General features: G+C 38.8%; 1 protein-coding gene across 3 annotated transcripts in view; it reads left to right on the forward strand.

Annotated features, from left to right (window-relative positions):
• MACROD2 (MACRO domain containing 2) overlaps positions 1-13,661 on the forward strand; it is a 1,947,520-nt gene that overhangs the window by 1,758,789 nt on the left and 175,070 nt on the right. For all 3 annotated transcript variants that reach the window (XM_014535040.1, XM_014535041.1, XM_014535042.1), the window contains exon 10: positions 10,215-10,256. In XM_014535040.1, coding sequence (XP_014390526.1) covers positions 10,215-10,256 — 42 coding nt within the window. The remainder of the gene's footprint in view (positions 1-10,214; positions 10,257-13,661) is intronic.

The raw sequence follows: 13,661 nt of genomic DNA on the forward strand, positions 1-13,661 counted from the left end.
GGAAGGAAGGAAGGAAGGAAGGAAGGAAGGAAGGAAGGAAGGAAGGAAGGAGGGAAGGTTAAAAAAGAGAAAAATAAGAAACCCTTTTTATAAGAGAATAAAGTTGAAAACTAAAAACTCAGAAAAGATCTTGATTTGAATCCTCTGTACTTGATCCCATAGGAAATCACTTTATTTCTAAATGGAATTGTTCTGTGTTTTACAACTCAGATACTTTTTATGCAAAGCAATCTGCTTCCTGATTACCAGGTGTGGTTAAGAGGAAAAATGCCTCCTCTCACCTCCCCCCTCACTGAAGATGCCTTAGTTTGTGAATATGTTAGTTATATTGCAAAGGGAAAAATAAGATTGCAGATGGAATTAAGTTGCTGATTAGCTGACTTTAAGATAGGAATGTTATCCTGAATTATCTGAGTGAGCAAAATGTAATTACAAGTCTTTAAAAATTGGAAGAGGGAGGCAGAAGAGGGTCAGAGGAAACATGACTGTGGAAGAATATTCAGAGAGGCAACATTGCTGGCTTTGAAGCTAGAAAATGGGAGCCACAAGCTAAGGAATGTGGGTGGCCATTATTAGCTAGAAAGGCAAGAAAACAGGTTCTCTCCTAGATCCTCCAGAAAGGTATGCAGCATTGCCCACATCTTGATTTTAGTCCCATTAGGCCCATGTGGGACATCTGATCTATAAGATAAAAATGTATGTCGTTTTAAGCAACTAAGTATGTAGAAATCTGTTACAGCAGCACCAATAAACAAATACACAAATTGTTCTTAACTAAGTATAAGAAATGCAAGATAAACTGCTTATCCAGTCTGAATTGTACATATGTTTTCCAATGACACATTCACTGTATAGAAAAAAAAACTACAAAGAAAATGCATTCAGAGTTTTCTTTAATTGTGAATATTTAAAGGGATTTTGCATATTTGTGCACATTTCTACACTTTAATGTGTGGATTACATTGATGTTTAGAATTATATAAGATGTGCTTTCTGTAATGTCACATGAATCAGTTGACTGCCTTCTTAGGAAATGCGTGTGAACCATTTCCACATGATGGGCCTCAAAGCTATGTACACATTTTGCCTTCAATGAAAATTTGGTGAAGTGTTGCTGTAACCAAGCAACCTGAATACAGAAACAAGCAGCAGGTATAGACAGAAAGCAATCTGTCCCTTCAAAATCGGGGAATGTGCAATGTGTGTAGCAAATGCTGATAAACAGCAGAACAAATAAAGACCTAGAGACAGGAGCATTCATTGACTAAGCAGTTTGATCTAGTTAGGAAATTCTGAAAAAAGAAAAAAAAGACAAGATAAAAAGCTGCTTGGAGAAGGGAGAATGCCCTGAGAATCTAAACAGAGACCCCTGCTGGGTCCTTCTAAAAGACCCTTCAAACATTCTGGTTTCAGTTCTGTAGTTGAAAACTTTGAGGCAAATGAAGGGAGGAAGAATTCATTTTGAGGAATACTATGTGAATTAAATAATTCCTAATAAGACACAGAAGTAAGAATAAAGATAAAAATAAAAAAGTAAATGAAAATCCTCCCACTTATATTGCACGATATGTGTAGACCTAACTTCCACTCTTAGCCACATGTCTTTGAAGAATTATTTACTTGCTATTCATTCCTTAATCCCCAGCAATCCTGTCATAATCGCCACCTTGCTACCACTCTGCCCTTGTTGAGGTTATAGGAACCTCTTTTATGGGTGGGGCTTAGTTATTGAAACCAGTGCATATTTGATCACATGACTTTGCAGCCTTTAACTTACCTAAATGGACAGCCTTTATCCTGTTGACCATGCCCTTTCACTTCTCTTCCTGCAATTCCTCTCTGGTATACTCACCTGCACACAGATCATCTCCAGCTGGGAGTCCCTCAGGCATCTCCAATTCAACACATCTGAAACTAAATTCAAAATCTCCCCCCACCCCAACCTCCTCCTCCTGAACCCCATGTCTCCATAACTGCTATCATCATGTGCCTAGTTGGCTAAGCCAGAAGTGGCAGAACCGTGCAATGTTCTAAGCAGTACCTTTTATTGGTTGATTGATTTATAAATCAATGAGACTTGAGTGTTCTTCTCCTCCAAGGACCAGTTGAGGCAGGGGTGGGGGGCTGGTATCTGGCTTTGGATTCTTGAAAAATTTTCTATAGCCCTGTCAATTACCTTGCATAAAGTGAATTTAGCAAATGTTAGATTTAGTGAGTCCAGGTTTTCAACTAATGGCAGGAGGATCCCTGCTCTGTGAGGACTTCTTTGCTTGGCATTTCTGCTTTGTCAAGTTTGACAAGAAGCCATAAGAATAGCAACATCTTCTTTACTTCAGAGAAATCCTAAAAAGCTTGGAGCACTTTATTTTTATGAATATTTCCTTTCTCTACAAATGCAAATTGCTCCTAGAAACCTTTGGTAATGAATTATTTAAACAAAAAACAAACAGACTACAGAAGAAGCCCGTGGTATGAAATTAAACCTTAAGAGAAAGAAGGATTTGGGAGCACGTGAAATAAAAGCCACAAGATCACTATAATTATTTTTTCGCAGGCCTGCCCATATGTGTGGATGTCCCTGAAATTTTGACAGGAAATTGTATGATCTATTTCAGGTGCCTGTCCTTTTATTTTCTTGGAAGTGGAGAGCCTACCTTAATAGCCCACGTGGGTAACTTTCTCTCCTTCAAAACACACTCTTTTTTCCTGCAACCTACAGGTCCCTTTAAGCTATTCTTTATCCATGTACCTGTCCCTCAGTCAATCTAAGGGTCCTTGGCATGGTCCCTGATAACCACACCATTAAGCTGCATGGTAGCTGGGTGATTTCAAGCACAGAAGAAAATATATACTACCTTATGAAGAGAATAACTTCTTCAATCCCAGGAACTGTGTGATGTGGGCATACCCTTACCAGCATTAATGTTGGTTATAAATCACAAGCTAGCCCAGCTTGGATATCAAACAGTGGAACATCTACTGTTTCTAGAAGATTCTCCTCCAGCACATAAATATCAGCATATTTATTTATTTATTTATTTATTTTAGAAAATTTCATACTGACCTTTTAAAGATATCTTTTGGGGGGAGGGGCAGGGTGCAGTAAAGAAAGAAACTTTATTCAGAGCAAAATAGTTCAACAATTGTGATACAACCCTGCTGTTCTTAGACCAGCGAGTCTCAAACTTTCACTAGATAAAGGACTAAGACAAACCCGAGTCATGGCAAAATCCATGGTACATTTTGTTTTACCAAGAAGTAAAAGACTATTTCTTATTGGGAAATGAGATACTGCTCTAAAGGATGGGTATCTTTAAGACAACAAATTTTCATATTAACTCTTTCATAAAAGAAGGTGAAGTAGCTGTTATATACTTCAAAGTGCATTAGATACTTCCTTATGAAGGGTTTCTGAAGTGTATGAAGCTAGCTGTTACTGGAAAATGGTTATTCATAGGAAATTAGCCAGTTTTCACATTTATTTTTAAAATAAGAATTATAACAATTTCAGTAATACCTAAGATGATTACCTACACAAAGCGCAGCATGTACCAGATACTGTATGTTTATATTATTTTTATTGTTGAGACTATTACAGACATCCCTCATCTCCCCACCACCACCTCCACCCAGCACCTGCCACCCCTCCCTCTGGCCATCACCACACACTGTTGTCTGTGGGCTACGCATATAGTTCTTTGGCCAATCTCTTCACCTTCTTTCACACGTTTTTGATCAAAATAAGAACTTCATTTATATTTGCACATTTTGTGCAGAACTCAACAGGGTAATCTAACAGTGGTGCTGTGAATAAAAAGAGCCTCAATTAATGAAATTAACATCAAAGAGGCGTTAATGATGTTAAGATGAAATAGAGCTTTTAGCTTTTGGGTGGTCTCTGCCTAGGAAGGGAAGGCATTTCCTGGAATTGGATTTCTGAACAAACAGAACAATATCATCTGATGGACTGCTCTGTATTTTGAAATGATATCTGCATCACTTTGGCTAAGAACCTTTTGTTTGATTTTTGTGCTCTAAAAAATAAGTATGATGCTTGAAGAACTGTTAAAAAGGGCAGTGGCTCTGTGCCCATCCTCCATCAGTTTCTTAACTGCTCCAATTTTTGAATGGCATGATTTCCTACATATAATGGCTAGCATCTTCTATTATATATTTTCTCTTTGGTTTCTTGTTTAGTTAGAAAAATAAATTCTTTTTCTTTTTCTAGAAATGTGTTGCATAAATATGGCTCAAGTAAACACATTATATAAAATAATGTTGAACTAAAGTGGATTTCATTAACAAGTAATAGCACATTAGATGCTTTGCAGACCAAAAATATTCTATGCTTATTTTTTAATGCAAATAATACCATGTGTTTTGTAGATTTTTAGTAAATTTGTATCATAAAAATGTTATCTCTCAAAAGATAGCATGTCATTCTTCTGTTCAAAGTTGCTTAATTTTCAAGATAAAGTTTAAATGCTTCAACCTGGGGCATTAATCAGGATTCTACAGAGAAATAGGACCAAGAGCATATATGTAGGTATATTAGATAGATAGATAGATAGATAGATAGATAGATAGATAGATAGATAGATAGATATAGATGGAAAGATATCCTATTTAATAAAAGCCTAATATGCAAATCAAACAAATGGGGGAACAACTGGTCACTATGATGCACACTGACCACCAGGGGCATATGCTCAATGCAGGAGCTGCCCCCAGCCCGCAGGCCCCAGGCCAGCCAAGGTGGGTGCCAGCGGGGCCCCCCTGATCACCCCGCCAGTCTCCCCTGATCGACAACCAGGCCTAGGGACCCTACCCATGCATGAATTTCATGCATCAGGCTTCTAGTTTATTAGAAAGAATTGGCTTATACAATTATGAAGACTGACAAGTCCCAAAATCTGCAGTTGGCTATCTAGAGATCCATATGTGATGAATGTAGTTTTAGTAGGCATCTAAAGACCTAAGAACCAGGAGATTGAATTATATAGTTTCTATCCAAATGCCTGCAGGCTTGAGACCCAGGAGGACCAGGTGTTTCAATATGAGTCAAAGGCAAGAAAACTCTGGTGTCCCAGCACAAAGGAACTCTAGCAGAAGTTTACTCAGTCTACTGATTAAATGTTAATTTCAACCAGAAACATCCTCACAGACATGCTCAGAAGAATGTTTGTCAAATGTCTTGGCACCCCATGACCGGGTACCTCATGACCTAGTCATGTTGATACATAAAATTAACCATCATACCCAGCATAGAAGATCCTTCGTTATCTAGTCAAAACAGATCAGTTTATCCTTAGTTTCTCCTATAACTCCCCTCTCCAGTCATTCAGAACTTGTTTTATTTCCTTAAAAGCATCTTGACTATTTATATCCGTGTTTTTTTACAGCTGCCTTTCCCTCTGCTTAAGTGCAATTACCCTTGTCTTAGGTTGGGTCCCCCCAGAAGTAGATCTGAAACAATAATTCAAGTGGGAGTCATTTATTTGGGACATGATCCCAGGAAATACCATCAGAGAAATGGGGAAAGGAGACAGGAAAGTGAAGGAAGGCAGGAATGTTAAGTTACAAGCACATTACCGCTGGACAACTGGGGCTCATTTCCAATGCTGAGAAGGAGACTCTGGGACACAGTATAGAACATGCTTCTGAATTAGCCCACCAAGAAGCAAGGGAGCTGGAGTACTTATATGCAACTCTTGTCAGTTGTTCACAAAAGAACTAGTGGCCCGGTGCACGGATTTGTGCACATTGAAAGGAAATTAATTAGAAGAAATATTTTAATATTGCTATTTGCCCTTTCTCTGTAATGGAAGTCTCAGAGCCACCACTGGTCGCTGTCTGTGGGGCAATTAGCAGGGTGTTCGGGCCTCCTCTTGCACCCACCTTGGCCTGGCACCACCTGGTCACCTGCTCCACCATCCCACCATGGTCCTGCTCTCCTCAGGACCCATCAGGGCCGGCAGTGCCTCCACTGCCACCTGCTGCTAGCGCTTTGTCGCCGACGCCCGCCATGGTCCACGCCGCCCCCTGGTAGTCAGCACACGTCATAGCGAGCGGTCGAATTCCCAAACTCCCGGTTGAGGGGACAATTTGCATATTAGGCTTTTATTATATAGGATGTCCTCTGGGGTGTGAAAATTCCCTTATATTTCTTGAGTGGGTTCAAGCAAACCAGAGAAAACCCTCAGACAAAGAGACCTAGGGGCTGGCAGCTGGCTGTCAGACTGGCAATCGCTGAAGCATCAAGGAACAAGGAGGAGTAGGCAGAGCATCCACTTTTGCTGGGAATCTACTGCAGCCTTTTTCCCCCTAGCGAATTCTCACCCTTTAGGATTCCACGTAAGTCTCACCTCTTCTGGAAAGCCTTCACAGACTTTCTCTCTGACTTAGCGGCCACATGTCTGTTTCTCAGTAGAACCTCTGCATACCTGCACCAGAGACTCTGTTACTTTCTCTTCTGATTATTGTTTTAATTTTCTGTATCACCCACTTTTTTGGGAGCTCTTTGAAGGAAGGAATTGTAAACCTATTGCTTCAGGGTCTTGCATAGTTCTGGCATGTGGTGTTGCTCCATAAATGGTTGTTTAGGTAGTAGAAGTAGTATAATAATGACATCCTAATAGTGAAAGCCAGTATTTATTGAATGCTCATTCTGTGTAAACATTGCACATGTATTACCAACTCTAGAATATTATTACCTTTATTATGCCTATTTTCCCGATGAGGAGCTAAGGTATATAGGTTTACAGAATTTGCCCAAGATTATACAGCTATTTATAGTTGGGCCTGGAAGTAAGCCCAAACAGTCGGAGTCCAGGTTCTGGATACATACGTAACTACTATATGTATAAATTAGTGAATGACTGGAAGGAAGGAATGAATGAATGAAAGAAAACACCAAATCTGATTCTTCAACACAGTAGGCTAATTCTGGGGAAGATGCTGTTAGAACAGTCTATAAAGTTGAAATGTTTGCTCTGATGTCACATTTTCTAAGAACCCTTCCAAGTAGTCCACTAGAAGCATCTATCCCTTCTCTGACACCTTTCGTAATGGCACTGACAACTCTCTACCATATGTTCAAATGTATCTTCATGATCTAGTTTCCTTACTAATGATAAGTTTCTAGACAACTGCTTAAGAGTCTGATTCATCAGGTGTTTTTTTGTTTCCACAAGCGCAAAGCCTTGCACACAATAGACTACCAATGAGTGTTTTCCAGGTAGACTATTGGATACATGGGTGGCAAGCAAACAAATATTGGACTCTTCCATTATCTTTTCCTAGAAACTGTAGAGACTCATTCTTACCCCACTCTGAGATTCCAGGGAGTCTGTCGTCATAGAGATTTTAGATGGTTCTGAAAACAGAATTCTGTGTAAATATATTAAGTTCAGGGAAGAATCTGGGAAGAGTTTTCTTTATAACATTTTGACAATCATTTAGTTAGAAAATTATATTTCTAAGAAATAGGTATTCTTTCTCCCAAAACTGTATTTATAGAAAGAATTAAAGAAAGAAATTGTATAGAAAATCGCTAATGTTTCCAACAGCTAAACGAAAGATTTACTTTTTTAAAAGCTAATGATGGTTATCATGAATTACCTTTCTAATACCTCAAATTAAATACATTTTCCATTTCCACTGACTAATATACCTCTAATCTTTATTTTTAATTAACACTAAGAAGAGTGCCATATTGGATAAATATGGCTGAAAATTACTATATTATAAAACACAACCAGAAGGAAGTTGCAAATCTTTACTGAGTCCTCATTATTTTCTGACCATCACATAGATACATTTTGTCCTAATATATAGGAGCGACATAGGAAATAACAGAAATTTAATCCAGCGAAAAATTTCTTTATTGAATTCAGTGTATAAAATTAATTACATTAGGTGCCACAGAATACAAAGGAATATAACACATGGTCTTTACCTTTGCAGAACTTGTGATATAGAGATGAACATTTGGAAGATAGATATATTAAGTAGTAACTGTAGAATTTGATGGTAATAATAGCTAATATTTGGCACTTGACAATGTTTCAGTAGCAGTCCTAATGCTTTATGTGGCATTATCTCATTGAATTCTTACAGCTCTATAAAGGAGGCAGTATTATTTCCCACTTTATGGTTGATGAGCCTGAAACTCAGGAAGATTTGGTAACTTCTCCAAGATCACATGCCTAGAGAATGGGTGGGTGGAGGAACCTGTATGCAGACCTAAACCCAAAGGTCCTTAACATTCATATGTTGACAGCAATAAAATAAGATATGCCAAAGGGAATATTATTCATTCAAACTTGGCTTGAGCAAATGTTATGACACCTCAGCCTTGGCCTTGAAGGATGAGAGTGAGAAATGGAGCAGACCCTTGCTTCCGAGACTGAGGCAGGTAAAGGAAGATAAAGGAGTCCCTGAGAAAACAGGGAAGATTCAGGTGTTGTCAAGTATGTAGGTGCCAGCATGAACGGAACAGGGGTGGTGAAATGGGGAAAACTGGTTGGAACCAGATATCTTGGCCTTGAGTGTTACCCCCAAAAAGCCTAGACTTTTCTCATTAAAGAAAAAAGAGTCACTGAAAGGTTGTGAACCAGATCAGAATTGTATTTTAAGATTGATTTGGCAGCTACATGTAAAAGGAATTGGAGTCAGGAGTGGCAAGAACAGAGGGCCAGTTTGGAAATCGTAATCCAGGTAGGGCAAATGGCACTGATAGTCTGAATCTGGGTTGCAGTATGTGAGTAGAAAGGAGGAAACATGGAAATGGACAGTATTTGGCACTGACTAGATGTGAAGAATAAGTAAGAACAACACAGAAGTTCAAAACAACAAATATGTCATCCAGAGTACAGAGGAAGCACATGTCCTTATCCAGTTGAAGGGGTTGCCCTGGGCACTGAGAGGAGAGGAGTAAAATGGGAGTGGTGACACTGGTAGGGCATAGTTAAAGGCTGGGATTTAGATGTGTAGCAGTCAGGGTTTGGTCACTATGTTGAACTACAACCCAGTGGTGAGCCCACATTTCTCGGATATTTGAGGTAAGCAGGCATATCTTTATTAAATGCAGAAAAGGTGGTATTTAAAGTCTGCAAGTTTTATTTTTTAGGAACTGAAATTATTTAAGTGAGCATGCATAACTTTTATAACAAAAAACAAATTATTGCATATATAGCTTGTTATAAATATATGACAAATTTTTAAAGAAATATAAACCCCAGCCCTAACTGGTTTGGCTCAGTGGATAGAGCATCGCGTGCGGACTGAAAGGTCCCAGTTTCAATTCCGGTCAAGGGCATGTACCTTGCTTGTGGGCACATCCCCAGTAGGAGGTGTGCAGGAGGCAGCTGATTGATGTTTCTCTCCCATCAATGTTTCTAACTCTCTATCCCTCTCCCTTCCTCTCTGTAAAAAATCAATAAAATATATATTTTTTAAAAAGATAAACCCCAGGTGCTCTAATATGTGTACTTTCTTCCTAATTTACCTGATAATATAAGACAGTAAAAATGCATGATGTATCATTCTCTTTTCCTCTTTTTTTAAACAGAATAATGCATATTGGAAAGGGATAGTAATAAATTATTTATTACATATACATTGTCAAAATATTTATTTAATTAAAAGCAAAATACCAAATATACATGTAATCCCACAAATGACCAAAATTAAACTGCCATAGTTTTTAGCATTCTCAGTCAGTCTTATATGCAAAACTATTTTTTGCGTGTTGTAATGATATATTAGAATAAATGTATATGTTTCTAAGGTAGAGTTTGGGTAGTGTGGTTTTTTTTAATCTTTATTGTTGAAAGTATTACATACGTCACCTTTTTTCCCCCATTGACCCTCTCCATCCCACCCCCTGTCAAGGCTTCACCACCCTATTGTCTGTGTCCATGGGTTGTGCATGTATGCATACAAGTTCTTTGGTTAATCTCTTCTCATCACCCAGCCTCCCCCACCTTCCCTCTGATATTTGTCAGTTGGTTCCATGCTTCTATGTCTCTGGATCCATTTTGTTCATCAGTTTATTTTGTTCATTAGATTCCACATATGAGTGAGATCATGTGATACTGGTATCATCCTCTTTTTTACTAAGTTTTTTTTCTTTTCTTTTTTTTAATTAATCAATTGGAGAATTCAAGTGTTTCTGGCTTTCATATGAATTTTTCTTTATCTTTTTTCAATAGGTGATAATGAAGAAGAAGATGTTGACATGAAAGAAGATTCAGGTATTAAATTTATAAATTTATTCTTAGAGGAAGGGAAAAGATCGTTCTATTGATTATGTACACTTTACTTTTTTAAGAAAAGACAAAATAAGGTTCATGAAATGTATGTTCAAGATCATAAGATAAAGTAGTTTTGTTAACTCTTATGGCTAATATAGCTACTATATTTAAGCATTAAATTTTACTTTGAGATTCCTGACAGTTAAGGTCAAAATGAAACATAAGGTTGCAGTTAATAGAGCTTTGTAACATGTCACCCCCAAAACTAAGTGGCTAAAACACCCACTCATTGTGCCCATATTTTCTGTGGACCAATAATTCAGACAGAACATAGCAAGAGGGACTTGATAAACCTCTTTCACAGTCGTGAGGCCTCAGCAGAAAAACTCAACATCTCTGGTCTGAAATCTTCTGAAGATTCCCTCACGCACATGCTTGGCTGGTGATTAATAATGGCTATCAGCTGAAACCTTAGCCGGGGCAGTTTTCTGAAACACCTATGCATGGCCTCTTTATGTTGGTTGGGCTTCCTCATAGCATGGCTGCCAGGTTCCAAAGTGGTTTATAGAGAGAGTGAGCAAGCCAGACGGAGCTTAGCCCTTTATAGGACTCAGCCTCAGGGAAACTATAGCATCACTTCTACTGAACAGTCAGTCAACTCACCTAGGCTTAGGAAAAGAGAAAATAGACTCAATCTCTTAATGAGGAGCAGTGAGGTTCTGCAAAGCATGTAGGACCTGAAATGTTGCTGTGGGCATTTTTGGAAAATACATTTGTACATGTAATATATTGTCTCATTATCAGAAATTAAGATGCCTGCCAACTCCTCCAGAAAGACTAGTGTTTGATGAGAGAAATCTAGTGGCGAAAAGCATAGGCTCTGGACTGAGGTAGCCACTCAATCTGGGCCTGATAATGAATGCATGAATCAACAGGCCTGAATTCAATTCTGGTTCCATCACTTTTTTACTTTGGGCAACAGTCTTTTCTCTATAATCTCAGTTTATACCTCTGGGGGCAATAACTCACCATATAGTCTTATTTGAGGGATTACATTATATCAAGTCCAAAATGTGTCTTGGAGCATAATAAACACTCAATAAATTATTACTTTTCTCTATGTCATTCTAACAAATACTGAAAGGGTATAGGACTTTCTATGGTATAAGTTCCCGATTCCGATGGCTACCCTACTCAAGGCATGAATTAAATCCAGATTTCAAAATGAAAATAGATATCTTAGCGGTTCTAATTTTTGTGTAACTTCTATTCAATTTCATAACTGCCTACAAATCACTGACAACCTTAGTCTGAGCAGCTCCATTAACAGGGAATTCTTTAAATTATGAGGCAACCAATCTCATTAGGTAAAGTTTGGTTAAAATTGTCCTTCTCCTTGTTAAATCAAATTTACCTCCCTTCCCTGATCTCTCACTATCTTCCTGGAGAAATAAAACCGGTTCCTTTTCTTCCTAACAGTTCATTGGAACATTGATCATTGCTTCTATCTATTCTTTTTCAGTCTGAACACGTCTGATTTCTAAAGTTCCCTTGGTGTCCTCAGGGCAATATTCAGAGGGTCCTAGAAGCAGAGGGATGGTCTAGATTTCAGGAGCCGGAATGAACTAGGTCAGTGGTTGGCAAACTGCGCTCGGGAGCCACATGCGGCTCTTTGGCCCCTTGAGTGTGGCTCTTCCACAAAATACCACATGCGGGCGCACACATACAGTGCGATTAAAACTTACTGGCCCATGCGCAGAAGTCGATATTTTGTGGAAGAGCCACACTCAAGGGGCCAAAGAGCCGCATGTGGCTCGCGAGCCACAGTTTGCCAACCACTGAACAAGGTGGATGGGGCATGGTAGCAGCAGCTGTCCGTTTCCTACCTGTGTCCCCTTGACACTCACTGTCACTTTCCAACTTCAATAGCTTTCTGAGGAAAGTTCTTGTGACTCTCAGCTGAGTGCTTTTCTCTGCTCATGAAAGCAAACTCAAAATACCAGGAGATTAATTTCTCTGGAGCAACCCTCAATCAAGGATAGACATGAGTTGATCAGCCTCCCTGTAGGACACATCAGAGGCATGTTCTTCTCCAGCACTGTTCAGTAGAAATATAATGCGAGTCTCAAATGTGAGCCTCAGGTATAATTTCAGATTTTGTAGTAGTCATATTGAAAAAAAAGAGTATTTAATTGAATAATATTTTAATAATATTTATGTAACATCATATATATAAAACATAATTTCAATATATAAACAATATAAAATTATTAGTCAGATATTTTCTTTACATCCTATGTTTTTGAAATTTGTTTGCATTTTACATTCACATCTCAATTCAGACTAGCCACCTTTCAAGTACTCCTGGGCAGTATGTGGTGTTGGACAGTAAGATTCTATATCATTGCCCAGAGGTCCCCAGGAGAACTGAGCCCTGATTGTTTACTGTGGAACTTGCTCATTAGCACACCCAGTGTTGGCTGCCTTTCCTTTTCTGTTTCACTTCCCTACTCCCCTCTGGTGTTTCCTGGGATAATCTCTCTAAGTACTAACATTCAAACCTTTGTCTCAGTGTCTTATTTCTGAGACAATCCAAACTAAAACAAGACTCTGCTTGCCTTTTGTAAAGCACAAAGGCCAAGATAAAATTTAAATTAAAGTGTCAATTCATATACCCATGCAGGATGTCTCATTATTGAAAAAAAAAAAAGGAAACAACTTATGTTGAAAAATGACTTTAAGTGGTCACCTTGTCTTGGATTGCATTCATGAATTTAACGTTAATGTTTGCTATTCTCATTTAGCCTGCCCACATAAAGTATCCTTGGAAAATCCTTCAATATCCCCAGCAAGGGAGTATTGTCCTTTTAGCTAGCCAGCATAAAGACCTTATCTTGCTAAGGATCATTGCCTAAGTGCCATAAGCATACATTTCTAGGCAAAGGGAGTTGTCTTCTTAATAAGATGCAGATAGCTGTCCAAACCACTGAGTGATTTGGAGGAACTCATTAATAATGCTAATGAAGAGCCCACTAGGATGGAGTCAGCACTTGCAGTTTGGAGTCCTTAATTGGATCACCATGTCTGATTTTAGTCCCACCACGTTTCCTGGGGGTTTTGTCTCCAGCAGCTGGGCGCAGCTGTTCAAGGATGCAGGCAGAATGGACTTTGGAAGCTGCTCTCCATTTCCTAATATCTATGATTGCTGAAATCATGGGTGATTTCTGTGCTGGATGGTTCCATGGTATGCCAGCTGGGCTTGCCAGACATTGGTGAACAGGCTGGCTTCAGTTTAGATCGCACATTTGGGCATGTTGGTCTCCAAGATGGGTCTGAACAAGTTTCCCAAGACCATTAGCTGCTGCTTCCCCTCTACTGTGCATCACCCCTTCTTTTCATATATGT

This window comes from Myotis brandtii, unplaced genomic scaffold (genome assembly GCF_000412655.1).
Source record: "Myotis brandtii unplaced genomic scaffold, ASM41265v1 scaffold137, whole genome shotgun sequence".
Classification (NCBI taxonomy): domain Eukaryota; kingdom Metazoa; phylum Chordata; class Mammalia; order Chiroptera; family Vespertilionidae; genus Myotis; species Myotis brandtii.